The sequence below is a fragment of the Notechis scutatus genome, chromosome 5 (assembly GCF_049901735.1).
Source record: "Notechis scutatus isolate UNSWTSFEM ecotype Mainland chromosome 5, rNotScu1.2, whole genome shotgun sequence".
NCBI lineage: Eukaryota > Metazoa > Chordata > Lepidosauria > Squamata > Elapidae > Notechis > Notechis scutatus.
Genome location: NC_142013.1, coordinates 93080265 through 93106415, shown reverse-complemented (window position 1 = coordinate 93106415; position 26151 = coordinate 93080265). Strand labels below are relative to the sequence as shown.

General features: G+C 36.2%; 1 protein-coding gene across 3 annotated transcripts; it reads left to right on the top strand.

Moving 5' to 3' along the window:
• Positions 1–1047: 1047 nt before the first annotated feature.
• CFAP99 (cilia and flagella associated protein 99) lies at positions 1048–26151 on the top strand. Of its 3 annotated transcripts, none has more exons than XM_087967363.1 (16): positions 1048–1173; positions 3206–3333; positions 4153–4303; positions 4694–4788; positions 9458–9570; positions 9902–10070; positions 10343–10423; positions 11267–11335; positions 12457–12513; positions 13540–13628; positions 15914–16118; positions 16839–16980; positions 18041–18192; positions 20431–20636; positions 23317–23497; positions 24573–26151. In XM_087967363.1, exons 2-16 carry the CDS (start codon positions 3217–3219, stop codon positions 24735–24737), a joined length of 1992 nt encoding a protein of 663 aa, XP_087823489.1. In that variant the 5' UTR covers positions 1048–1173; positions 3206–3216; the 3' UTR covers positions 24738–26151. The 3 variants fall into 3 exon arrangements, with proteins under 3 accessions (XP_087823489.1, XP_087823487.1, XP_087823488.1); XM_087967361.1 differs by having other exon boundaries at positions 1119–1315; XM_087967362.1 differs by having other exon boundaries at positions 1152–1269.

The following is a 26151-nucleotide window of genomic DNA, read 5'->3' as shown; positions in this document are numbered from 1 at the left end:
GAGAGATGTGTATTGGATGCCCTTGTATCTTTCCTCTAAAATTGTTGATTGAACCATACCAAATTAGGCCCCTCCTAAATTGAGGGACAGTGGTTTTGTTTAAATATCTGCAGATCAAGAAGTGATGACAAGGTTACTTGGAAATGCTTGCTTAGGAAAGGACATCTGTTTGATTAAATAGCAATATTCTGGTATGCTGCTGCTGCATGTATGTATGCATGTATGTGTGTTAGATAAATCTGGGCACAAGCAATAAGAATTCAGGAGGAAGAAGCAAATCTAAACTGAGCACTTTCTGTAAGGTTAATATTCCAGTTTAAATTTTAACTCATTTCCAGGGTCCAAACTCTTCTTTAGAACATTAGAAACATTTCAAAAGCTTGCAGTCTTAAAATGTTAGTGTATTTATCTCTTTGAGGATGACAATGAATTTGAAATTCCAATAAGAAGGGACTAAGGCTTTTACAAATAACTGAGTAGTCTAAAAGGAGAGGTCTGACACGGGTCCGAAGGGAAAATTATGTGGGATAATCCCTGCATATTGACCCATTCAGTGGAGAAAAATCTAGCAAGTCGAAGAGTTAAGTCAAGGGTCTTCAAACTTGGCAAGTTTAAGACTTGTGGACTTCAACTCCCAGAATTCCTGAGCTAACATGACTGGAGGAGGAATTCTGGGAGTTGAAGTCCACAAGTCTTAAAGCTGTCAAGGTTGAAGACCCCCCGAGTTAAGTCATGGGTGAAATCTATGAAGAATATTATGTATTAACTTTGGATCCTCTAAACCTGCTTCGGGAGCATGTTCCTAAAAGTTATTGAAAGAATCTTGTTCTCATCCGTCCCTACAACTTCGGACGGGCGATCCTTTTGCAGAAAGACGAGCCCGTCCGGCTTGTGATCTTCCGGCTTTTGCTGGCGCCTCGCTGTTTCAAGGGTTGCTAAGCGACACCAAAAGCGTGTCAAGGGTGGTTGTTGCTAAGCGACACAAGCGTTTCAAGGGTTGCTAAGCGACAGACAGCAGCGGCGGCGGCTCGCGCTCTTCTACGCCGGCTCAACGGTCGGGTGGCGAGGCCGGAGTGGGCGTCGCGCGCTGAAGTAAGCCGCGTCAGGGCCTCCGTCCCGGCCTTTAGTAGCAGTTTCGCACCGTTGACAAGCAAGGGTCGAGAATAGAAAAAAGTGAATAATTCGCCTCAGTGTACCTTGAAAAAAGGACGGGTCCGTTGAAAATAATTCTCTGGGAAGCCACGCGCCTTTGATTACAACTTGTAAAGCGTAAGAGACGTTCGGATTTAAAGCTTCAGTCTCTCTATATTTATTGGTAAATTGATTTTGTAATGTGTTCTTGGATCCCAAAAGCAGGCATGCATGAGACCATCGTCGTCCGGTTTTGGGCCCAGCCATGACACCCATCAACCTGAGGTGCAAAAATCCTCTATGAGGATTTAGTTTATGGTTTATGCTTGGCATCTACGATATTCCAGATTGGGTTCATTGGGGCACAAACACAGAACTTAAAAAGTGTTGGTGCTGCTGTGGTGCAAAATCAGCATTTGGTTTTGCATTGTTGTCACCTTTGTGTCGAATCGCAGTCCACATCTGTCCGCACAGAATCAGGCATCTGAATCTGCATCAGTACAAAACGGTGACTTTGATGTTGTAGAGAGGGCAGAAAGGATGGAGAGGAAGATCTACCACCAAGCCAACAGAGAAAACAACTTGAGAAGAAGCGATCTTGGAGAGTATCCCCCTTGAAATGGCTTTGAATATTAATAGCTCGGGTTGGCAGTTAGCGGTATGTTGTTGGTTTGAGCTCCCAGCTTGGCAATTTGGTTGCAAACGTTTGGTCTTCATTCGAGAAGACATCTTCAGTGAGCTTTCCAAAGATGTCACTTCGAATGGGGACCAAACATTTGCAGCCAAATCTCCAAGCTGGGAGCTCAAACCAACAACATAAATATCCCCTTCCCCAGTTCACAGAAATGGGGAGGGAAGCACATTCAGACTTGCAAGATTCTGTTGCTATAGCTATCACAATAAACGTAGTGCTATCACAATAAACATAGTCCTATCACAATAAACGTAGTTCTAACTTACATGTTATCACAGGGCTAACTTGTAGGGCTGGCAGATGTACAGCTTTAATATTTCCCTTAAAAAGTGCTACTTGTAATATAAATAGATCAAGAGGCTTAGGAGCATTTTAAAAAAAAGATTAGAAGAATGAATGGCGTAGTAGTAGATAGAAAATTCAACAGTGATCACTTAATATGGAGCAAGAGGTGGCAAGGAGATTAGAACTGTGGGTTAACTATCTAGGATTACAAATTGTTAGATATATTTATCTTTGTGTACTGTAGAAATAGAGTCTGCAGAAGGTTAACAGATTTTAAAAATCGTGACTTTGGTCCGGGCAGCTTCATGTAAATATTAGGATATAAGGGGGACCAAATTGAACCTGAATGGACCCCCCCCCCCCCCCCCCCCCCCCCCCCCCCCCCCCCCCCCCCCCCCCCCCCCCCCCCCCCCCCCCCCCCCCCCCCCCCCCCCCCCCCCCCCCCCCCCCCCCCCCCCCCCCCCCCCCCCCCCTCATTTATGGGACTAAGTTTCTGAATCCTATTGTCTGAGAAATTGTCAGAACACAGTGATCTCTAAGCACTGTTTTTTAAACTAAATATTAATGAAGTTTTTCCGATCTAGTGCAGTGTAAGACTGTACTGCTTTGAAAGTGATTTAAAAGAGAATACTCTTTTATATCCCTATAATTCTTTTATATCCCTGTTTGTACATCAAGATCTAGGGAGAAGTTCTGATTTCATGGCACCTTTGGTTAAATGTTAGTTTATTTGTGCCATGATAATATCAAAAATATACAAATCCGTTACTCTTCTGTTAGTTCCATGGTGAATGCTAGGTAAATGGCAGATAGTTAACACTTCTGATTAACTATTGCCCCAATAATCAAGATTTCTTTTCTATTAAGAATGAAAAGTCTTACAGTATTTACTCTGAAGAGCAGTTATAGTTGAAAAGCAAACAAATGTATGAATGAATTTGCTAATCTAATAAATTAATTCAGGTGGTTTCAGGTGTACCAGTATTTATAATTGCATTAGGAGACAATTTGTTCAAGCAAAATTATGTTTATGTAATGATTATATGTTTAAAACTAAATTACAGCTGATGAAACGTGAACACTTAATAATTCCAGGTCTATGCAGAATGAAGATGGCTGGCCCATTGAGACACATGGAAATAATAATTCAGCAGCTTAACAAATTCCATCCTGAAAATCAGAATGTTGGGCAGTTCTTGGATGAATCAGCTAAAGTATTACAGGTATCAGATGTCTTTTGAAGCTTTCACAAAATGCACATTTGAAATACTATATTTCTAAATGTCAGGAGCCATGTATTTTTATTAGATAGATAGATAGCTTTCTTCAAGAAGGTTGTAACATATGTCTGTACTGTAGGTAAAAGAAATTTGGTTTATGAATTGCACAAGATCTTTGATACGAACAGTTTGAAGGGCAGCATTTGTTTCTTTTTGTTTTTTTGTGGTAGGGCAGTGCAGCAAGACTTATCTCCACCAGCTAGTTCTTTTTCTCATTTGTTCCTAATTATCAAATTTTAAACTAATTTTCTAACCAATTAAGTCAGTCTAAAGTAGTCTTAGGTTTTTTTAAAATTATTTTTTGAATGGTGAGGAAGAAAAAGAGGACTTGAATGAATTCTGGACATCCAAACTCCCAAAATCTGTAAAACAATTAAAATTTGATAAACTGGTATCTGGACCTAATTCTGTGCCAGTAGGTAGAGACCTTTCATTTATTGCAAATAACCAATCAACCCGTGATCACATGACCCGGGACATCACAACTATCACAAATAAGAGTCCGATGATCTGATTTTTCTTGGACAAGCTATCACACAGTTCTTTTACTTAAAATGTTGCTTGGATTAATTTATGGTGGATAATTGTGCTTTGTATGTTTTGTACTGCTCGAAACATATACTATTTATACGTTTTGGTTACACCTTTTGGACAATAGTAGCTAATATTACTACTATTATTTTACATTGAATGATGACATTTATATATATATATACATTAAGTTTTTGTTTTTACATTTAAATGATAATTCTGTGTCTGTAGCCTTTCAAAGTAACAGCTGAAATCCCTGTACCTGTAATGGATATCTTGTGTGGCTGTTTAGAATATAAAACTGTATTGGATGTGATAGTCGATGCATTTTATATTCGAGATGGAAAACATTGCCTACTTTCTGAGCGCAACATGTATATTGGTAAGTATTAATTTATATAGAGACAATATAATAATGTTAGAAAATCAGTCTGATTTTTACTCTCCTGTATATATGCTACTAATAACAGCAGCTATATTTATGGGTGTCAAGTACAACTTGCAATAACGAAAAAATAAGATGTGAAACATGTCATCACAACATAAACCTTCAGTGTTTTGTACAGTGGATATAGGAATATTAAGTCATGTTGTGTTATTTTTCAAATTGTGATGAATTTTATCATTTGCCTAACCTGCCTTCCATTTCCACTCTTAGATACCTATATTTGGAGAATTCTAACAAATGCTAGTAAGAAACTTTAGAGTAGAAATCTTTAATAGGCTTAATTATTCACTTTGCCTTCAATATTAATGTATGTGTCTTTTCTAGTTATTTGTTATTTGGCTACTTTTCGACTTGAGGAACTTGGATTTCAGCGGTTCAGCAAAATCATCAAATCAATGGATGCTGTTAAAATATGTAAGGTAATTAAAATATTCGCATTTCATCAGAATTAAATAAAAATCCAATATTCTTGGATTTTAAGTTGTATAGAATTTTAATGAATATTTTAAATAGTGAATGATTGTTCAAAGCTACTGCTTTTAGTACTTATCTTGTATCTGCAGTGGAAAATTCTTCAAGTTGATAAATATAGACACATCCCCCTACTACTACAAAGCTATAAATATATTCAGAATTTTTAAAAGGCAAGTTATAAAATTAATATATTTAAGACAACACAGAGTTGGCATTCAGTGCTAATGATGAGGCATGGCCTATAGACTGCACAAGATGCTAAGACAAAGCCAAATTCCTTAGCACCATTCATAAAGCCACTGTAACTACACTGGAAGAAAATCTAGGTATTAACAATTGAAGGTTATGCTACTTCTTTTTTTTTTTAAAACAAGTTTTATTAATTTTTAAAACACACAAATTGTCATTATTCATTACATGTTTAAACCTTTTTCATTGTCAATTTAACAAGTCAGATAAATTATAATTCTGTTTTAAACCATTTCCATACAACATACCAAAACCTCTTATTCAATTTCTCTTTACTTCTCTTTACTCTTATTCAATATCATTATTATTATTTCATCTGTTTCTTTCTGACTTAGTTACCATTATTCTCTTATTAAACTCTTTAATTAAAACAATATTCTAAACCTCCCCTATTATTAAGTTTTAAAGCCAATCATTTTTAAACATTTTAACATTTTAATCTCTTATCAACTCTTAAATCATTACAATACTACCATCTCATCTTATGTACCTTGCAAAATCTTTTTTTTTTTTAAAAAATTATACTTTATCCATTATCCAAAAAATTTCTTTTTTTCATTTAATTTCAAAACATTGTAGCTTTTCTCCACCTTTTCCCTTTCTTTCTTCTCCCAACAAACCTTTCTACCCCCCTTCTTCTAGCCTCTGCCTTGCCAGCTTCCCTTCTCTGTCGTATTCCTTTTCCCTTTTGTTTACTATCATCATATTGGTTTTGCACCTTATTTTTCCCTTTCTTAAATGTTTTTTAGATCTTAAGTCCTTAAGTCCTTTAATTTTCTTCTTTTCTCTTCTTTTCTTTTCTTTCTCTCTTCCTTCTTTCTGGATCAAGTTCTGAGATTCATTAAAAATGGCTCCTTTCTTTCTTTCTTGTTCCTCTGCTGTCTTCATCTGTTGTAATGTTTGTTGATAATTAATAAGCGCCATTTCTAAGAAAAGGAAAGCTTCTTCCACACCATCTTTACCATTTTTTTTGCTTGTTCATATTCTTTTCTTAGTTCCTCAACAGAAAGAGCCATTATAAATCTTTTCTTTTCTTTTCCCTTCTTTCTTCTTACAACAACCAGAATATTCAAAAAAATAAAAAAATAAAACAGTCCCAAAGTTATCAGTCAGTCCAAACCAAGGCAGAGTTCTCTCTTTCTCCTTCTGGGGTAATATCAATCCAAGAGAAAGAAAGTCCAAATCTGTTTAAAATCTTATTGCAATATATTCTAGTCTTCAAATCCTTAAGGCATCTGCTCCAACAAAGTCTTAGCATACAAATGTTTTCTTTTTAATCCTCTCTCTTCCCACTCATCGCTTAAAACCAATTTTCACCTAAAAGAAATAGGTTTCTTAATATCCAGTTATTTATTCCGTAGGAAAAGAGGGAAAGCTATCCTTTCAGCACCTTCAAACAGCCGCTTTTTCCTCTTCTGGCAGGTATTATTCAGAAAGTCATACTTTTCAGGAATTTTATTAGATATGTCTTAGAGTCCTAGGAGCCAAGAAAAACTTTCTCCTCTCAATCACTTTCTCCACTTCCTCCTGTGCATTCTTACCCGGCTGCCAGCTTCTTTGTGGCGGCCATTACAGACCGCCGCTGCACTGCGTCCTGGGAAAAGGAGTTCTGCCGCCAGGAGGGAGTCTGCAGCACCCCCAAACCCTTCTCCGGATCCCCTACCTTCAGCTGCCCCTGCAGGCGCCTAGCTCCGTACCCGGCTGGGTCGGAGCCCCAAAACGGCTAGCGCGCGGGGATCGCGCAGCTTCGCAAATCCCTGCCGCGAAGCCGACAAACCGGAAGTTTCAAGGTTATGCTACTTCTTATGAAGGCATTATTTATCTACTCAGTTAAAAAAAGGGACTACTTTATTTTCATCATTTAGAATCTTCCACTTAAATATTTTTGTACATCTCTTAAAATGAGACTATATTGCAACATACCAAGAAATGTATGTTTTGAAAGAAACTGGGCTTCAGTTCATGTGGTACTTTGATTTTATGTGAAATCAAACATGCTAAAATGCAAGCCAAAGCAGGCAGTCCTTGGGTTATGACCATAATTGGGACTGGAATTTATGTTGCTAAGTGAAGTTCAAGTGGGCAATTGTCCTCTCCTTATCTGGAGTGGTTCTGTTGTTCTGAAGTTGTCACTGGTCTGTCAGCCTGGCTGCAGTGTTGTTTCTCCTCTTTTAGAGACATCTTAGTTTGTTGTTCCCTCACTTGAAAGCCCTAAGTCCTCTTATTTAGAAGCCCTAGCCTAGACGTTGGGACTGAGAAATACTTTTCAGAATGAACTCTAATCTTCTAGAAGAAAATGACAGTTTCAGGCCAGAACACAGCCTCTCTGGCATTAAACAACCAGATACACAGATATTAACAACCAAATAAACAATCAAACAGAAAATACAGATAATCCTCGATTTACAACAATTCATTTAGTGACTCTTCAAAGTTACAATAGCACTGAAAAAAGTGACTTATGACTGTTTTTCATAGTTACAAACTTTGCAGCATCCCCATAATCATGTGATCCAAATTCAGACACTTGGCAGCCGACTCATACTTATGAAAGTTGCAGCATCCTGAGGTCACCCGATCCCATTTTGTGACTTTCTGACAGCAAAGTCAAGGAGAAACTAGATTCACTAAACAACCAGGTTACTAACTTATCAGCTGCAGTGATTCACTTAATAACTGTGACAAAAGGTCGTAAAATGGGGCAAAGGTCACTTAACAAATGTCTCACTTAGCAATAGAAATGTTGGGCTCAATTGTTATCATAAGATAGGACTACCTGTAGTGGAAAGGGATGAGTTGGGGGATCATGGACAGGGATGGGATTCAAATTTCTTAATAGTCAGTTCTGTGGGCGTGGCCTAATTTGTGGGTGTGGTTTGGTGGTCATGTGACTGCCTAGGCATGGCTTGTATGTAAATATGTAAATATTGATTTTTTTTAATAAACAACTTTTACTCAAACTCAGGCAAAGCAAGCAGGTAGATTGAGTTGCTTGCGCAATCACAGATTCACTCACAGATCTATCTGCAATCTGCTGCCTGAGTCTGTCACATAACATTTGCTTGCAAGCAAACTCATAAAATCAACTCACAACACACCATGTATGTAAATATTGAATTTTTTATAAAAAAAGAGCAACTTTTACCCAAAATCAGGCAACGCAGGCAGGCAGATTGAGTTGCTTGCAGAGTCACAGATTCACTCACAGATCTACCTTTCTGCCATCTGCTGCCTGAGTCTGCACTGAAAAATAGAAGCTTCAGTCCTAAGGAAGGTTCAGCTCTGCTCTCAGGCCACTTCTCCCTCCCGCCCAAGCCCCTGAATACCACCCCTGATTGGGCCTCAGGGAAGCTTCCTGGGTGAAGGCAAAGCAGTACAACAGCGATTTAGATTACCTAGAAAGCAAGAAATCCAACGATTTCCTGCTTTCTAACTAATCTAAATCGCGCGGCACAGCTGATAGTCGGAAGAACTAAGCGTCAAAAGAAAAATAGCAACTTACCAAAAATTAGGCAAAGGCACAACACAGGCAAGTTGGATGATGCGCATGCAAGGAGTGACGGGGCGGGGTGGGGTGGGGTGGGAGGGGTGGGGCCATCCAGTGGCGCGATTTGCCGGTTCTCCGAACTGCGCAGAATCATAACAACCAGTTCTATAGAACCGGTCTGTAGAATCCCACCTCTGATCATGGAGGAATTTGGGGCCTCATTGTGATCATAAGTCGAGGACTACCTGTAATACCCTAATGAAGGAACTATGAAGGAGAAAAACCACACACCCACCAAAATTGGCAAGGAAAGCTACTGTATATGAACAGGGAGCAAATCCTACATTTGCTTCCACTAATTATGTTATCTAGCTGGGTAATAAGAAATCTGCAAGCAAATAGTCTCAGAGAACACAAAAAACTCCACCTTGTTTAAACCACTGACAGGTACTCATGGCAGGCTTCCATATCACAATAGCTACACATCATTTTCTTAGAGCAACTTCCCACTATGGCTATCTATTAGAAAACTGCAACATTGGAGGCATTACATTTCATTCAGGCCTTGTATTATATTATTGTGGTGATAAGAATATCCATAGTGTTTCTGCAGTTCTTTGTACCAGACTGTACACTATTTGGGGGGTTCTGAAATTTTGGGGCGTATTTGCAAAATATAAATATAGAGAAAAGTGGTATTTCCATAATATTTCCTCAGTTCTAATGGAAAATACCTACTATGGTCATGTCTAGTGCTCTAGGCAATATTTCAGTAGAAATTATGAATAAGTTACTGCTGAAAATAGAAAATATGATCTGATTTCTAGGGAAATATTTTTTGATTAAGCTTCTTTCATTGATGTATACAGTCTTTTCAGTTCCTTAGGTTCTTTTTCAATATGGTGAATTTGCAAACATGGATAAAAGATGAATGGAGTCAGATTTATGATTCGGTTTATGTAAATGAAAATTGGATTGAACCATTGGAAAAGTAAGTAATAGAAACATTGTAGACATGCTTTCTCAGAAGTAATTCCCAATTCGTTGTCAGGACATATTTCTCAAAAATGTGCATGATTTCCTGTTCGACTGGAACTGCATCTTAAGTAATACTGTTCATTTGAATATCTACTTAATGGAGTTTGGCACTGTTAATTATTTGTATTGGACTTCCAGTTCAGGATCAATCTAAATGTTTAGATTCTATAAAATAATTAAAGTTGCTTATACTTGTGTTAATTAAGCAGATGGAATCCAAAGCCAAAAATAAAATTGTATTTTTGTTAGTTTGTTTTTTGTTTGTTTGTTTTGCTTCCTGGAAGATGGCAGCCAAAAATACAGGAATTGATCAGTCAGCTGGATAATATTGCAGATAAACCCACTATTATACCTTTAAAGAAGACTGAACCAAATGAGTTTCACTTGACGGTCCCTAATCCACGAGCTATACTGATTCCTGAGCAAATTCCACGACAAGAGAAAACAAAACCTGTGAGTTTTGTATTTTTTATACCAAAAATGCTTGATTGATTTTTGAAAGTATTTGAATCCCAAAGAATTAATTTAAAAAACCTTAAACTTTACTCTCTTATAATCTATTCTTCTCCAAACTCATTTTCTCCCCCACTCCCCCCATAGTGGAGAGATACTGTAATAAATGTGAGCATTGGGCATAAAGCTCTTTATTTCAGCACTATCATATATTTGAATACTTACTGTAGAGATGACTATCTTATAGATTATGTCTGTGCATGTATGTTCAGATTCCCAAGAATATTTACAAACCACCTAGAATGAAGCAGCATCTAGAAAGAATCAAACTGAAGAATCGCCAGCAAGCAGAGGCAAGTTTAGTATTTTAATAATTTATTTCACTATATTTTCTGGAATTTATCCACCCAAATTTGTTGTATTTTGAGGTATCAGTGTGGTTTCCAGGGAACTGCTGAAAATCCATAATCATATTATAATTAACCGCTTGTATTTGAATAATTGCTTTTCAAGGTTCTGCTCCAGATTCCTGTTTTTGTAATAGTTGATTAAATGCTTCTGCTACATATTCTTACTGCTCACAAAAAGGCTAAGGCATCAAATTAGGCAAGAAAATGGAAAGAGAACACCAGTCCATTCTAGACAAACTCATTATTGTAATGAGGAGGGTCCATCTTGCTGTCATCTTGGGGATTAGATTGTTCTCCATGCAGAAAGTATGCCTTATAAATTGGAGTCATCTGTGTGCAACAATGTTATATAGTTTTCAGGAGAAGCTCTTTTGGAACACATCTTCATTAGTAATATAGTCAAAATAGCGAACAGCAAAGCCATATTTATTGGAAGATATTAAGACTGTTGTTAATACTGGCTGACACCTTCCAAGTTTCACTGGCATTAATGGCTCCTGGGATTACTATAAAAGTGAGCAAACAGTTTAAATTTCAGTGACATAGACAAGGACCACATTTTATTCATCTTCTGGAAAGCAGCTGTTCCTTTTACAGTGCGGAGGGAGGGAGGGAGGGAGGGAGAGAGATAAATAAAGTGTTTTTGTACATAAAAGAATAAACAATAAATTTCTGGGCAAAGAATTAATGTCATTAATCAATTTTTATTATGGTGACATACCAGCATTCAATTAATGGCATTAAAATTATATTTTATTTATTTATTAAATTTATATTTTCTTTTAGGAACTGCTGCTAGAAGCAAATATTAATCAATTGAACTGTGCAATCCCAAAGTTTGATTACAAATGCTCTGTAAGTGAAATGTAATAAGATTTATTTATTGTAATTTTATTGTTTAAATAATTTTGAATAATGTTTTGTTGATACAGTATTTGATATTCATAATGATTTGCAGCATAGGCTATGAGCTCATTCTAAGTTCATTTTTAACACAATTTGAAGTTGTTTAGCAATTGCATAACAGCACATAAGCTGTAAATTGTTGCTATTATTTATATTTGTTGATGGCCAGAGTCTTGGTAGTTTGTTGGTAAACAAAAGAACCAATCAGTACTAGTAATAACAAGTGCCAATAAATTATGGAAGCTTATAAATTTTTGATTTTCCTATAAAATAAGAATCAAATTCTGACTTTAACTTTATAATAGCTGTGTACTGGTTATAGATCATTTCACATTTAATTTTGGAATATAAATATTTTTAAATAATGACTGAATCTTCCCTGACCACCAGCCTTTTCTTTTGCTACAGAATTTTCCAAAATCATGCAAAATGTGGTAGATTATGATTGCCTAAAAAGGCTTCTTGTTATCTTCCATTAATTATTTTTTTTATGTAGAAACACTTTTTTGTACCAGGTGGGATTTTTTTCCCCTTAAGAAACTCCTATGCAGGCCTTATATTCATTTTATATGCACTTTAATTAGCAATAAGCATTTTATTTTATTTTATTTCTTTTAGCATCTTTGAGCTGTAACTACAATTTTGAAAAATGTGGCTGCCAATAAGGGAGTGTTATAATTTCATGAACATTTTTTTTTTGCCATTTTACATCTTTATTATCAATTACGATAAATTATCCTGGCCTAGGTCAAGGATTTTCATTTTAATAGAACTTTTCATTCTGATTCTCCTTTAATTTACCTTCCTTTATTTTCTACTATTTATTATTGGCAAATATTTACATAATTTGCATAATCAAATGCATATCTCAAAAGTGTGTTTCACTTTCTTTTTTCCATTGTTTTTTTCCCCCAAAATTCAAGTTGCCTTTTGAAAAGCACCTTTGGGACAACCATGACCTGGATGACTGAGAAACTCCATGGACAATCAAATGCATAATTTGTTTTTGAAGTTTGCTTTTTTCAATAGAATAAGTTTTGTAATAAAGCTACAATAATTTTTACTTATAGATGAAGGAAATCCCAAACCTTGTTGAAAAATTTGAGGCCCAGAAGATGAAGATGAAGGTGAGGAGCAGCTCTGGGTTATCTAATGTTTTAAATTGGTGAGATTCAAAAAAATCAATTGAAATCAATTTAAAACTGGACAGGCAACTTTTTGGTGGCCAAGGACTTCCTTAATGTTTCTTTTTAAAAAAGCATTTTTAATTAAGTTATAAAGTATTGTAAAATACAAAATACAAAAGTAAATAAAAGAGCAGTGAAGGGAGAGGGGAAAGAGGAAAGAGAAGTGAGGAAAGGTAGGGAAAAGAAAAAGAAGCATTGACTTCTGACTCTCTCTGTTGCAGTAGAATAAGGCACTAACATCAAATTACAGCTTTTTGTTTTTCCATAATATGAACAAGTCATTTCTATAAAAATCTGTCTATCTAATCTGTAAAACCCAAAGTCAAAGTTACATTCTTTTCCACATCAAGCACGAAGTTCAGAAGTGGTTTCCATGTGGAAACAAAAGTACTTATGTTCTTTTCTTTAATCAGTGTAGTCAGTTTTGCCATTTCAGCCAACTCCATCAACTTCTGCATCCACTCTTCCATGGTAGGTATTGAAGTCTCCTTCCATTTTGCACATAGGTCTTGCTGTTGTCAGCATATATAGTAACAAAGTTCCAATTTTTTTTTCTAGTTCTTTTTCCATTATGTGTGCGTATACAAAATCTCTAACAATAGTATCTTTGAAATATCTTAGAAATAAGATCCACTTATTTTCATATGACTTATTTTAGATAAATAAGATTTGATTGTAAGCTAAATGTGAAATGAAATATTTTGGGGAATTAATAGATCTTACTATAGTTTGACTGTTAATCATACTTGGGAGGATATGTCACTGATGAAAATAGAAACAGGTTTTTTACTTTAGATACTATACAACTTATCATCAACCACCTATTAACTATCTAAAGAAACCTAAGTAACAATTTAAAAATGTAATTAGGGAATATGGTACTGTTATATCAGTTGTAGACTGTTAAAAGATTTCTCTTTTGCAATTTTGCTTCTAAAAATATTTATGCATTAATATATCCAACAGACTGACAATACTCCTGTTAGGCTAAATGCAGCAGCAATCTTAAGAGAAGGTGTTCTGTACCAAAGAAAAGTGGAACAGGAGCTTAAGAGGTACTTAACCTGTGCCAGATTTTGATAGTCTTTTTATGCCTTCTAAAGAATGACTGTATGATTGTATTGCATTAAAGGAAATTAAGATATTCTCTATTGTTTATAATAAAACTATTCTCCTCTCTTTCAAAATGTAAAAGATTCCAAGAGTTATTAATAAAGGTCAGGCTATGCTATCTGAGATACAGTAATAGTTGTGGAAATTCTGAATAATAACATAAGAAGAATCCAAGGCATAACTATTTTAGTATTTTCAGTTCTAGATGACGGGAGTTAGTTTGGTGTAGTGGGCTAGAAGCTGGAAGACTGTGAGTTCTAATCCCATTTTAGGCACAAAGCCAGTGGGTGACCTTGGGCCAGTAACACCCATTCAGCCCTAGGAAGGAGGCAGGGACTTCTCTAGGCAATCTCCATGAGTCAATGGTATACTAAGATACTGTAGAAACATAGAATTAGAAAACTGACAGCAGAAAATGTCCTGGTTGTCCATTGAGTCTGCCCGTTGAGTTTTCTGATTTTTAAATTTGTTTGTTTATTTATTTATTTATTTTATTATTTTAATTTTTTATTTCATTTTTTAATTTTTTGTTTGGTGATGGACATGTGTTTATTCCAGGCATGTTTAAACTTTGTTACTGATGATTGACCAACTACCTCCGCTGAAAGTTGATTCCAAGCTTAGGATATAAGAATCAGATGTGTGTTTCTCAACAGTTGTAATTAAAAGAGGTGCACTTCTGAGAGACTGGAGATAATGAACATTTGTACAAGCATCAGGTCAACTGTGTAAAATCAATTTACCATGCTAGAAATCACAACAGAGTGACTGAGAATCTCCATAGACATTCTTCAAATAGAGGCATACCGCTGCCTTTTTCAAGAAGATAGATACCACTCCTTCTTTTAAAGAAGCACTAATGACCTCCCAAATCCAGTTAGTCATCCCTAAAGAAGCCAGATTGGGCTAGGATCCAGCCCACCGTACACAAGACCCAGCTTGTTTGCTTGCTTCTGTCTGTCTGTCTGTTTGTCTATCTATCTGTCTGTCTGTCTGTCTGTCTGTCTGTCTCATCTATCATCTATCCATCTATCCATCCATCATCTATATCAATCATCTATGTATATCAATTATTATCTATCTATCTATCTATCTATCTATCTATCTATCTATCTATCTATCTATCTATCTATCATCAATCTATGTAGCCCAACCTTACAAAACATAGTAAAAGACAGTCTAGAAATAAAAATTAAAATAAGCAAGAAAATGGTAAGTGACCGATTTAGATGAGTTCAAATCACTGGGACTTGATGGATTGCACCCCAAAATTCTAAAGGAGCTAGCAGATGTTATCTCCACACCATTGTACCATATCTTTCAAAGATCCTGGAGCATTGGGGAAGGACTACATGTTGGGTGCAGTTTGTCAGCCTGCTACAAATCCATCTGGTGGTGATGCTGTCTATCTCACATTGATTTTATCTTATCAAGAAGTAGATTGTGGTCTACTTTGCCAAACTCCTTACTAAATCCATGTATACTATGTCTGTAACATTTTTCTGGTCCATTAATTAATCACTTTGTCAAGGAAGGAAATAAGATTTGTTTGACGTGATCTAACCATGTTGGCTTCTGGTTATAACTTTGCTTGCTTTTAGGTGTTAGGTGAAAAAAGAGTATTTCTCAAGCTAGAAGAGGTGCAGACCAGTGGTGGTATTCGACCGGTTCTGCCTGGTTCTGGAGAGCCGGTAGTGGCGATGAGCAGTGGAGACCGAACCGGTTCTCTTTGCTGTTCTGTGGTTGCCCCACCCACCCGCCCGGGCTCCCATACTCACTTTTATGGCCAGAATTCAAAGCGCAACTGCTTTGCCCAGCACAGAATAGCGCTGCGCAGCAGCTGCTGCAGTGACCACCATCATGCAGGCTTGCAGGAGGAAAGTTAGAACGTCTCTGCGCCTGCGCAAAGTGCGTGTTTGACGGACACATGCATGCAAAGTGTGTGCATGCGCGCAAAGCGCGGCCACCAAGCCATGCCCACCGAACCGATAGCAACTTTATTTGAATACCACCACTGGTGCAGACAACTTACCTAGGGGTTACCCTTATGGTGTTTGGTTGATCTTTGTCTAGGAAAAAGGCTGGCAATGCCAGGGAAACGAGGCAGAAGAGAACTGAGCCAAAGGCCAGAGGCCTCCACTTATAACTATTATAGCCTTCACATAAGATAGCAGTGTTTGAGTTGTACTGTTTCCCTTCAAATAATCTGTTTTAATTTTTATTATAGAATCGAACATCTTCTCCAAGGAGCACAGGATCCATCAAAATTTCTGGAATGGCAACAACAAATGCGTGGGAAAGATTTGGACCAACAGCTGACAGAAGCAGAATGTAGAAAACTACAAGGAAAGCTAAGCTACGAGGAAGCTATTTTAGCACGCCAATATTGCATTCAGGAAAAGAAAAAAAATGCTGAACAGAAGAGAGAAGAGGTACTGAGTGTTCTTCAGATTTCAGATGGGTTTGAGTTCCGCATGTGGGTTATAGATTATAGATACATTATTAAATTATAGATAAACGCATTTGGCAGAAAAAGGAGTTGAAGTAGATTCTTGAAGTATGCAGGAAAAACAGTGCTTTTCATAAAAAAAACACCTTTCCTCTTTTTCAATCCCAAAAGGATCTCTATACAAAGGCTATATAATGCATAAAGCACATAATGTTTCTTATTCAAACTTAATAAGGATAAGAAACTACACAATCTCCCTCCTTCTATTCATAGTGCATCTGTTTTGTTAAGATGCAATTTTGATTTATTGACTCTTCTGAAATTTACTGCTGCATTTAGATATTTCTTCATGGCTTGCAAATGTTTTTTTTTTTTTTGATATCTTATGTATTGATACCTTATTTCAGATCTTCAAATGGTGTTATATACATGTTGATCAGCTTTTAATCACTTGCTTTATGAGAGTTTATTTTCATTCCTTTATACTTCCTACCATTGCTGCTCTTTTCAGAAGAAATTACTTAATAGATTTGCAGGGAAGCTGGGATAAGGTTGTGTTTCTAACTTCCTTTCTAAAAATTTTAACCTTTAAATAAAGATGTGGAAGACTATTGTGAAATCATTTAAAACAATCTTTTTTTTTCCAGTTGAACCTAATAGATTTACACCTATTTGCTTACCTGGAATTATTTTTGGATTTTAGACAGCAGAAATGCATCTCCAGTATGTAGAAAGATGCCTTCAGGAAAAGAAGGAAAAGGAAAAAAAGGTTCAGCAAGTGGCAGAGGGACATAAAAATGTGAAGCAAGCACAAATGAAACTCCAAAAATGCAAACAGCAAACAGGTAAGCAAATAGATTTTTAACAAAATTATTTAGCAACTGGAACATTTATGAACTTGAGAGAAACAATTAAGATGACATTTCATAAACATTCTTCTTGTTGGAGCAGTAGCAATGAGATTTGGTGGGAGATTTATCATTATCCCCTCTGTCATGGTCAGGGCATGCCATAGTGGTCTTGAAATTTTCCAGGGCTGCCTCCTTTCCCAGGGAGGCTGGACATATTTGAATAATCCATCCCCAGCAACCTCTCAGGTTCCAGAGTGAGCTGGAGGATATCCAGGGGATGTCTGCTCTGCAGACTCTGGCCACAGCCTGGAATCGAAAGATGGCTGGAGTGGTGATAAGATCATGCTCATGTGTCCTCTCTTGGTCCATGTCTCCTGTTTCCTCCCCAGAGTTCACAGTTATTGAGCGTGTTGAAGAAGGTCAAGAGCACCACTGGAGGAAGACAAAAAAGGAATCCAATTGGTCGTAAATGTACTCCTGTCCTCATGCCCCACAATTATAGCTGCTATTCTGTGACTTCCAGCCATCTTATTTGAGAAGACAAAATGAGGTTTCAGAGATTGCACTTAAAAATCTTTGCCCTTTAAAGAGGTTGCATTGAAAAGCTTCACCATCACCAATGAATGTATAAGTCTCTGAAAAATTTAAAAACAGCTCTTGAATACTTCAGAACTTAGAGAGTTCTAGATAGATTTCATCCTATACAAAATGGATTCCCTCTGTTCCCTGGTGGTGCTTTTAATCTGTGGAATCCCTAAATGCCCCTAAACATTTAAAGAAATTGCTACCCATATGGTGTCTATAAATGTCATCTGCAGGAATGGGATGGAATGGAATATAGATCTACCTTTTGGGGTCTATGTTGATTACATTGTCACTGGCCATTGATTCAAGTTGCAGAGTAGCAAGAGCTCTTTGAAAAGGTATTCTCTGCTCACTGAGACTCCAACTAGCATTTACATCAGAATTCACTCTATTTGCAAATCATTTCTGTATTTACTTATCTTTGACAATAGTATATTGGTAACGTTTATATCTTTTTCTGCTTTTCTAGTTCAAGAAATATCTAAAAAAAGCCAGGACTTGCTACTTCAGGCTTTAAAAGATGAAGAAGAGAAATTTAAAAAAAGATATGAACTGATTCAGCAAATAAGAGCGATAGAATATGTGCCATTCCTGAAAAATAGATTTATTGACTTAACCAAGGTAAACTCATAATGAAATATTATGGATAAGCCAACAGTGAATTAGAAAAAGAAGATCTTTTGTTTATTAGAACTTATGAATCCTATCTTGTTCTAAACATCTAACTACAAATTACAACTTCTAAATTACAACTTCTAAAATTCTTTCTCTATTAATTTTTCCAGAGTTTTAGAAACCATTATTACAATGTTGGATAGCGTTGCTAGAACATGACCTAGCCATTCATTTTTTGTGAGCACCTTGTGGTTGAATGTAACTTTTTATGACAGGAATATGAAATCTGCAGTATCTTGGATATTTTCTGGCAATCCACCTTTCTTAAACTTTTATTCCTGATAATTTATTCCTTCCAAATTGTCAGGAAAGAAGATTAAAAAATGGATCATTTAGCTCAGTACCATGAATCTTAACTTGTTTTACTAATAAGATTTATTGATTTGATTTATTTGTGTTCATTCCTAATAATAAACCATGAGGTTGGGCAACCCAAGGTCCACTGGCCATCTGCCAGCTGTTACATTCCTTTGGTCCTCATAGCTGATTCCAAATATCAGGAGTGAAGAAAGTAACATGTTTTGCTGTATACTGTTCCCATTGAAAATCAAAGCTAATCCACAGATTGCTGCTGCTTACCTTGGTTATTTTTGTTTGTATTTCAGTTCTCAAAGAAATTATATGTGAATGCGATGTTCTTGTTTTATTTGGTAACAGTGAAGTGATTATACTGTGTCTTTCCATCTACTATGTGCATTATTTTCTGTTTTCAGATCTTTACTAAATTTTTTGTATAATTACATTGGCTACATGTCAGGGAGTTGCACAGCAGATGTCCAAATGAGGTCAGAGACGGTGACACAAACTTTATATAAATAAATATATTTACATCTATATTTACAACAGACAAGATAGGCTAACAGGAGCATTATGAGGTAAATTGTCAGGACACACAGAAGAAGAACTTAATTTCGTTGTACGAGGTGCAGTGACAAAAAAATGAACTAAATAATTTTTTTAAAAAGGCAGGAAAAATGGGAAACTCCCCTCTACATCCACAGCAGCCAATCACAGCGCAGATTGCCTCACACAGGAGTCAGCACTCTCCAACCAATCAACCACAATTGTGTGTTCTGGATCACTGCACAACACCATTGCTCCAGCTACTAAATTTAAAACACCATAGTTGTGCTTTTAACACCTCCCCCTTTCTACAATCACCCTCTTTACTTTGACTTCCTTACCCACTAGCTTCACCTTTCCTGAGAATATATTTACTGTTCTCTAGAATGTATTTCCCTTATTTTATTACTGTTCGATTTGTACCCTATCCTTCCTTCAAGAGCTCTGGATGGCGATGCCCATTTTCTTGAAGTCCAATATATACAGTATGTTTGACTAGACTTGGCTTTAGTTTCCATTAAAATGAAGCAGTGTAGCATTCCACAGTCATTTTTCTCTCATTGTTGCACAATGGTGGCTGATGTCAAATTAAGGATACCTGATTTTCTTCTGTCCTTCTCCAGTTTCTCTGAAGGTGAAAACTATCAGAGAGTTTTCAATTTATCAACTGCAGTGATAGGAGTTTCTGTAAGGAACTGTTATAGATTGACAGCTTTTCTAAACTTTGCATCATTCTTTACTTAAATACTTACTTTCAATACTTAAAGCCAATTTACATTTTACATTTGTTGCAACAAAGTTCAAGACCTAATCCTCAGCAAGAAGAGCAGGGAAGATGGCAATATAGGTCATCCTCGACTTACAACAGTTCATTTCATGACCGTTCCAAGTTACAACAACACTGAATAAAGTTACGACCTTTGTAGCATTCCCATGATCCGATGATCAAAATTCAGATGCTGAGCAATTTATTTATACTTAAGATGGCTGCTATGCCCCGGGGTCACGTGATTCCCCTTTTGTGACCTTCTGACAAGCAAAGTCAGTGGGGAAGCCAGATTCACTTTACATCCGGTTACTAACTTATCAACTGCAGTGATTTGCTTAGCAACTGTAGCAAGAAAGGTCGTAAAATCGGGTAAATCTCATTTAACACATGTCTCAATAACAGAAATGTTGGGCTCAATTGTAGTCATAAGACGAGGACTACCTATAGTGGAAAGGGATGAGTTGCGGGCCATCCCAAACTCCTGGGATTGCATTTTGTTTTTGTCCGTATGTGGACTGTAATGTAAATTAAGATACAACAGAAATATGTACTTCTGCTTTTCTTTTCCACAGACTGCCAACCATGGTGTACTTGGTGAGATGTCAATTGTGGAACTTCAGGAACGTTTAGCTTTGCTGAAAGAATCTCAGCAAAAAGCAGAAGAAGAGAAGAGGGATCTGATAATCCATGAAAAACATGCGAAGGAACAACTTCTTTTGGATAAATTGGATCAAATCTGCATGTTCAGAGAACAATTTGGCAGAGCAGCTGCATTAAAGTTAGTTTGAAATGCTGTTATATTTATCCAGATGCCACTGTTTAAACATTGCCATTATTTATGATGAATCACATGCCATTAAAATGTGCATACTAAATTTATTTCTTTAACAATCTCGTAGACAAAGCCAAATGTTGCTCGTTGTGGCTTTAAAAATGGATTTTCATCAATATTCTGTGCTTCAGAATACCCAGCATCTGAAATACTGTATGTTCACAATTTTTGAAAGGGTGTTTCTTTAATGTTCTAGCCTTTCGTTATACTGTTTGTTATATTTCCAAGGACAATGTAGAGATTCACATTTGTGAAATAGGAAAGATTTTCTTCTGGAAGTACAGTGGATGTAAAAAGTCTATACACGCCTATTAAAATGTCAGGTTTTTGAAATGTAAAAAAAAAATCAGATCAAGAGAAATCATTTCTGAATTTTTTCCACTTTTAATATAACAAATAAAGTGTACAATTCAACTGGAAAAAAAAAACCTGAAATCTTTTAGGTGGAATAATAATACACACAATAATGTGTGGTATGCATGTGCATACCCTCTTAGAAATAAGGATAATGATCAAACTGATGTTAAATAGTAGTCAGCTTGCCATCAATTAAAGGGACTCTGAACAAACCCACTGTTCAGATATTCTTTTAGTAGGATTTTTTCTGGCATTTATTCAGTTGCCTCTTACAGCAAAAGCCATGGTCTGCAAAGAGCTTCCAAAGCATCAAAGTGATCTCATTGTTGGAAGGTATCAGTCAGGAGAAGGGTACAAAAAAATTTCTAAGGCATTGAATATGCCATGGAACACAGTTAAGACAGACATCAACAAGAGGAGAAAACATAGCATAATGGTGAACTGGATGTCCCTCCAAAATTGATGAAAAAAAATAAGAAAATGTGGTGCATGAAATTGCCAAGAAGCCTACAGCAACATTAAAGGAGCTGCAGAAATTTCTGGTGAGTATGTGTACTATACATGACAACAGTCTCCTGTATTCTTCATATGCCGGCAGCGGGGTAGGGTGGCAAGACAGAAGCTTTTCATTACAAAGAAAAAACCCAGCTCTATTTTGCAAACACCTACATTAACTCTGACAGTAAAGCATTGTGGTGGCAGCATTAAGCTTTGGGGCTGCTTTTCCTCAGTTCGAACTGGGGCTTTAATCAAGGTGGAAGGAATTATAAACAGTTGCAAATATCAGTCAATTTCGGCACAAAACCTTTAAGCCTCAGCCAAAATGTTGAAGATGAAGAGGAATTTCACTTTCCAACATGACAGCGACCCAAAGTATACCTCCAAATCAACAAAAGAGTGGCTTCCCCAGAAGAAGATCAAAGTTTTGGAATGGCCCAGCCATCCCATTGGAATATATCCAATTGAAAATCTGGGATGACTTGAAGAGGACTATGCATAGGAGATGCCCTCACAATCTGACAAATTTGGAACGCTTGCAAGAAAAAAATGAACAAAGGTTCCCAAGAAAAAATGTGCCATGCTCCTACTCCAAAAGATTAAATGTCGTAAAATCAAAAGGTGCTTCAAACAAAACACTAGTTTAAGGACTATGCACACTTATGCAACTATGTTATTGTATGTTTTTAATGTTTTTTCCCCCTAAAAGATTTTTGTTTGTTTTTCTATTAAATTGTACAGCTTATATATTAAAAGCTGGAAAAAATTCTGAAGTGATCTATCTTGGTCTGATATTTTTACATCCTCCAAACCTGGCATTTTAACAGGGATGTTTAGACTTTTTTTATATCCTCTGTACATCTTGCCCCTCTTTGCTGCCATATTCTTTGAGTATTGCCACAAGGTATGCAGCATGACTTGAGTATGTTCCTATCTTCAGAGGGATTGATGCATGGTCTGAGATGGACATTATTTTTTTTATCTATTCCTCATTTACTCTTGCTCCATTTTCCAAGACATGAAGATATAATTAAGTATATTTTATGCAACAGAAGCTGGCTGGGAAAGCTGAAAATGGTGATCAGGTGAACCTGGTACCCTGCATCAGTCAAAAATAATTTACCTGGCACCTGAACTGCAATCTTGCGACCACAGGGATGCTGCAATAGTCATAAGTGCAAGGACTGGTAGCGGGTCTCTTTTTTTCAGCACGGTTGTAACTTTGGTTGCTAAGCAAATGGGTCATAAATCAGTAACTGTCTATATTTCAGGTAAATCTGAATTTTGACACATACTGAATTAGACTCAGCTTTAGCAATTGGCTTAAGTTTCTTGCCATTAATCAGATTGCTGTACAGTTGGAAGTTTTGTAACCTGAAAAGTAATCTGTTGATGTATGTTCCCTGCCTATTTATTGCTGGCTTTTTTTTAATGGTGGGAAAAATTGAGATAATTATTTTGCTGTTGCAACTGATTCAGAAGTATATGAAAGTTCCATTAAGTCTAAGATATTCCTGCTGTGCTTTTTGAGGAAATTTGAACTCTCTGCCAGGGACTACAGATCTACAACTTTAATTCCTTTTCATTTATTTATGAAGAAATAAGGGCAGAATCTAGCTGGATGCATGTCTCATAATGCTGTTTGTTTATAATGGAACCATGCTTGAATGTATATTTTTCTTCTTGTATGTCTTTCTCATTAAGTTGTAATTAAGTAATTGTTTATGGATCACAACTAATTGATAAAAGTTATTTATTACACTTTTTTTAGACAGGAGGAAAAGAAAACTAAGACCTCACCTCATGAAGCCATTTTAAAAGAAGAACCAGTTTTAGAACTACAGAAAAAAATTATGGAAAAGTCTACTGAACGTAAAATGCAATCTGAATATTTAAAAACTACATATCTGAAGTCTAATGGAAAACCAAAGCAATTTTGGAAGTTAGATAAAGTAAGGAAAGGAAAATAATTTGTTTTGCATTTTATGAAATAATTGTAGAACATAAATTTCCATTCCTAACTCATATAAAGACATATGCTCATAATATGCATAACTATATATCAAATTTCAAAAAAGTTAAAAATTTGTATAAAACAGATGATTCAAATGTTCATCAAGTAAATATATGTTAAAATTTAAAGTGTAATTTCAACACATATTTCAGTACTTGATTAATACCTGAAACTTTTTGAAACTTAAATTTTCTAAGAGAAAAATGAACAACAAAAGAACCAAAATGTTCTTAAGTAACTCTAAAGAGCGTTTTTGTCCTTTTGTTCTCGTTTAATTGCTTTTCAAATTTACTATATAATGCCTCCCAATTTTATTCTGTCAGTGCTCATCAAAGGCTAAAGTACAGATTGGTGGGGTGGCCATCAACTACACATTAATAACTGCTTGGAGGGTAGCACCCTTTTCTTTGCCGTCCTTCACAAGGCACGAGGCAAGGGATGCACATGGTCAAGCCACGGGGAAGTTGTTAGTGAACTGGGGTTTGCGTGGTACCTAGCAGAATTTGCTTTAAGGTGACATCTTCATCTGAAGGAGAAAATTGTTTTTGAATTTAAATTGGCAACAGTAGCCTGCTATTGGGTAATATGGCAATCTCCTCACTGGTGATTCTGGGTCTATCTCTCCTGCTGATCAAGGAGAGAAATGCTCTGCTAAATACTTAATGAGGCCACTGGCCATTCCAAGCAGCATCTTAGATAGCTTGATGAAGGGTCACATAAAAGGGTTATTTTTTCTTGTGTCTTACCAATCTTTTCCAAGTTTCACTGAGACTTTGTAGTCAAACCATTATCAGTTGATCTAGGTGCAGGATCTTAGGGATGTATTAACAAATTTCTTCCGGATGTTGAAGGAAATCCTACTGGTGTATTGTGGGGCACCTCAAATCAGCATTCTGGACCATTTGTGGCATCTGGATGGTCTTCAAGAGCAGCCTCATGTAGACCATGTGGCAATGATCATTTTATTTAACATGTTTGAATTAATATTAACACTCTATATTTTGCTTTCACAGAAAACTCAAGGAGAGGATCGCTGGAAGAAATTGGAAGAAAGTCGACAACAGCAATTTAAAATGCTTCAGCATGGTCTTATGTCTAGGGATAATGCTCAAAAAATGATAGTAAATGAAGCTCTGAAAACTGGAGCCACTGCTTGTATATTAAGAAATTGTTCCTAGATATACTACTACTTATTAGACATTTACTACTAACGACTCAATTTCTGATTTTATTCTTTAGATATGGCTATTAACCGGCAGCTGTTTTTGGTTCATATATGTTGGAACTATAATGTTTTTTAAACATTTTTAGCTATTATAATGCTAGTTTTCTAAACAAGTATGTGGTACTTTTTAAATAAGTTATATTTTTCAGATAAATAAGGGAGACAAATAAATGCATTTTAATATTTTAAAATAGCTTTTTTCATTTAAACCAAGATATTCCAGATGAATTTATTCAACGATTTTTAGTTTACGAGGCCTGTTAGTATTGTATAATTGTATATAATTCAATATAATATGCAGCTTTTGAACATCAGAATTTTCTGCTATAGTCCCATCCCTCTGGAATATTCTCCCTTGAAATGTTAGGATGACCCTGATCTTGGCCTTTTTGTAAGGCTCTGAAGATTTGGTTGTGTTACTTGAGCCTGGGGACCTGAGTGTGTTACGGGCCATGTTTCCTGGCTGTATCTATAGGAACACTTTTAATCAGTGCCATTTATATTTATTTTGAACCGTTTTATTTTATTAAGTTTTAATTGTTTTTATTATGTCTGATCTCATGTCAGAAATGCAGGAACTAGAAAGGGGTGGGACATTATTTAATATTTAAAAAATTAAACTTGGGGCTTGAGGCTAACACCAGGTTTCCATCCTTTGGTAAAATGAGCATCCAGATTGTTAGGGGCAATATGTGAACCACCCAAAGTCTGCTGTAAAGCACTGTGTGGTGGTATATAAGTCTTAAGTGCTGTTGCTATAATTCTAGCTCAATAATGGACCACGTCAGTGGCATAAACATTTCCGGCCAGCAAGTCATTCTGTGTGCAAATTGGTCCCAGAGAACACTGTAAAAAATAGATACTTCTTTGGATAGTGCCACATTCGCAGTGATATCTTCATCCTCAGGGAGAAACCCCCATTTTCCCATTTAATCTTTAGTTCTAGCCAGACCAGTACATTTTATTATGTACACTGCCCAGTGTCATTTGTTGAGATGGGATGGCTACAGAAATCAAATCATTTAATCAACCAACCAATCATTCTCTTAACTTTATAACATTACTCCAAAAGGGGATATAAAGAACATGATCACAACATGTAAGTTACGATGCTCTTGAATTTCTTGCAATGCTAACAAATAATAATTCATTGTGTACCAAATATTGTAGATACTGTCCCATAGATATTAATCTTTTGATAGATTAATTTCAGCTTTAATTCATAGGGCATAAACTTTGTATTTTTCAAAACATGAATCCTTTGAGTCCTTTGACAGAATTTCACTTCTTGATTCTGAGCTGCTTGTAGATATTTTAAACTATTTAACTTTTGACAAAATAAAAAAGTAGGTTTGGATTCTGAAATT

Coding starts and splice junctions, on each gene's coding strand:
- CFAP99 (XM_087967363.1), top strand. CDS start 3,217: ATGAAGATGGCTGGCCCATTGAGACACATGGAAATAATAATTCAGCAG. Junction 9,571..9,901: donor TGGATTGAACCATTGGAAAA/GTAAGTAATAGA, acceptor GCTTCCTGGAAG/ATGGCAGCCAAAAATACAGG. Junction 16,981..18,040: donor AAAATGCAAACAGCAAACAG/GTAAGCAAATAG, acceptor CTGCTTTTCTAG/TTCAAGAAATATCTAAAAAA.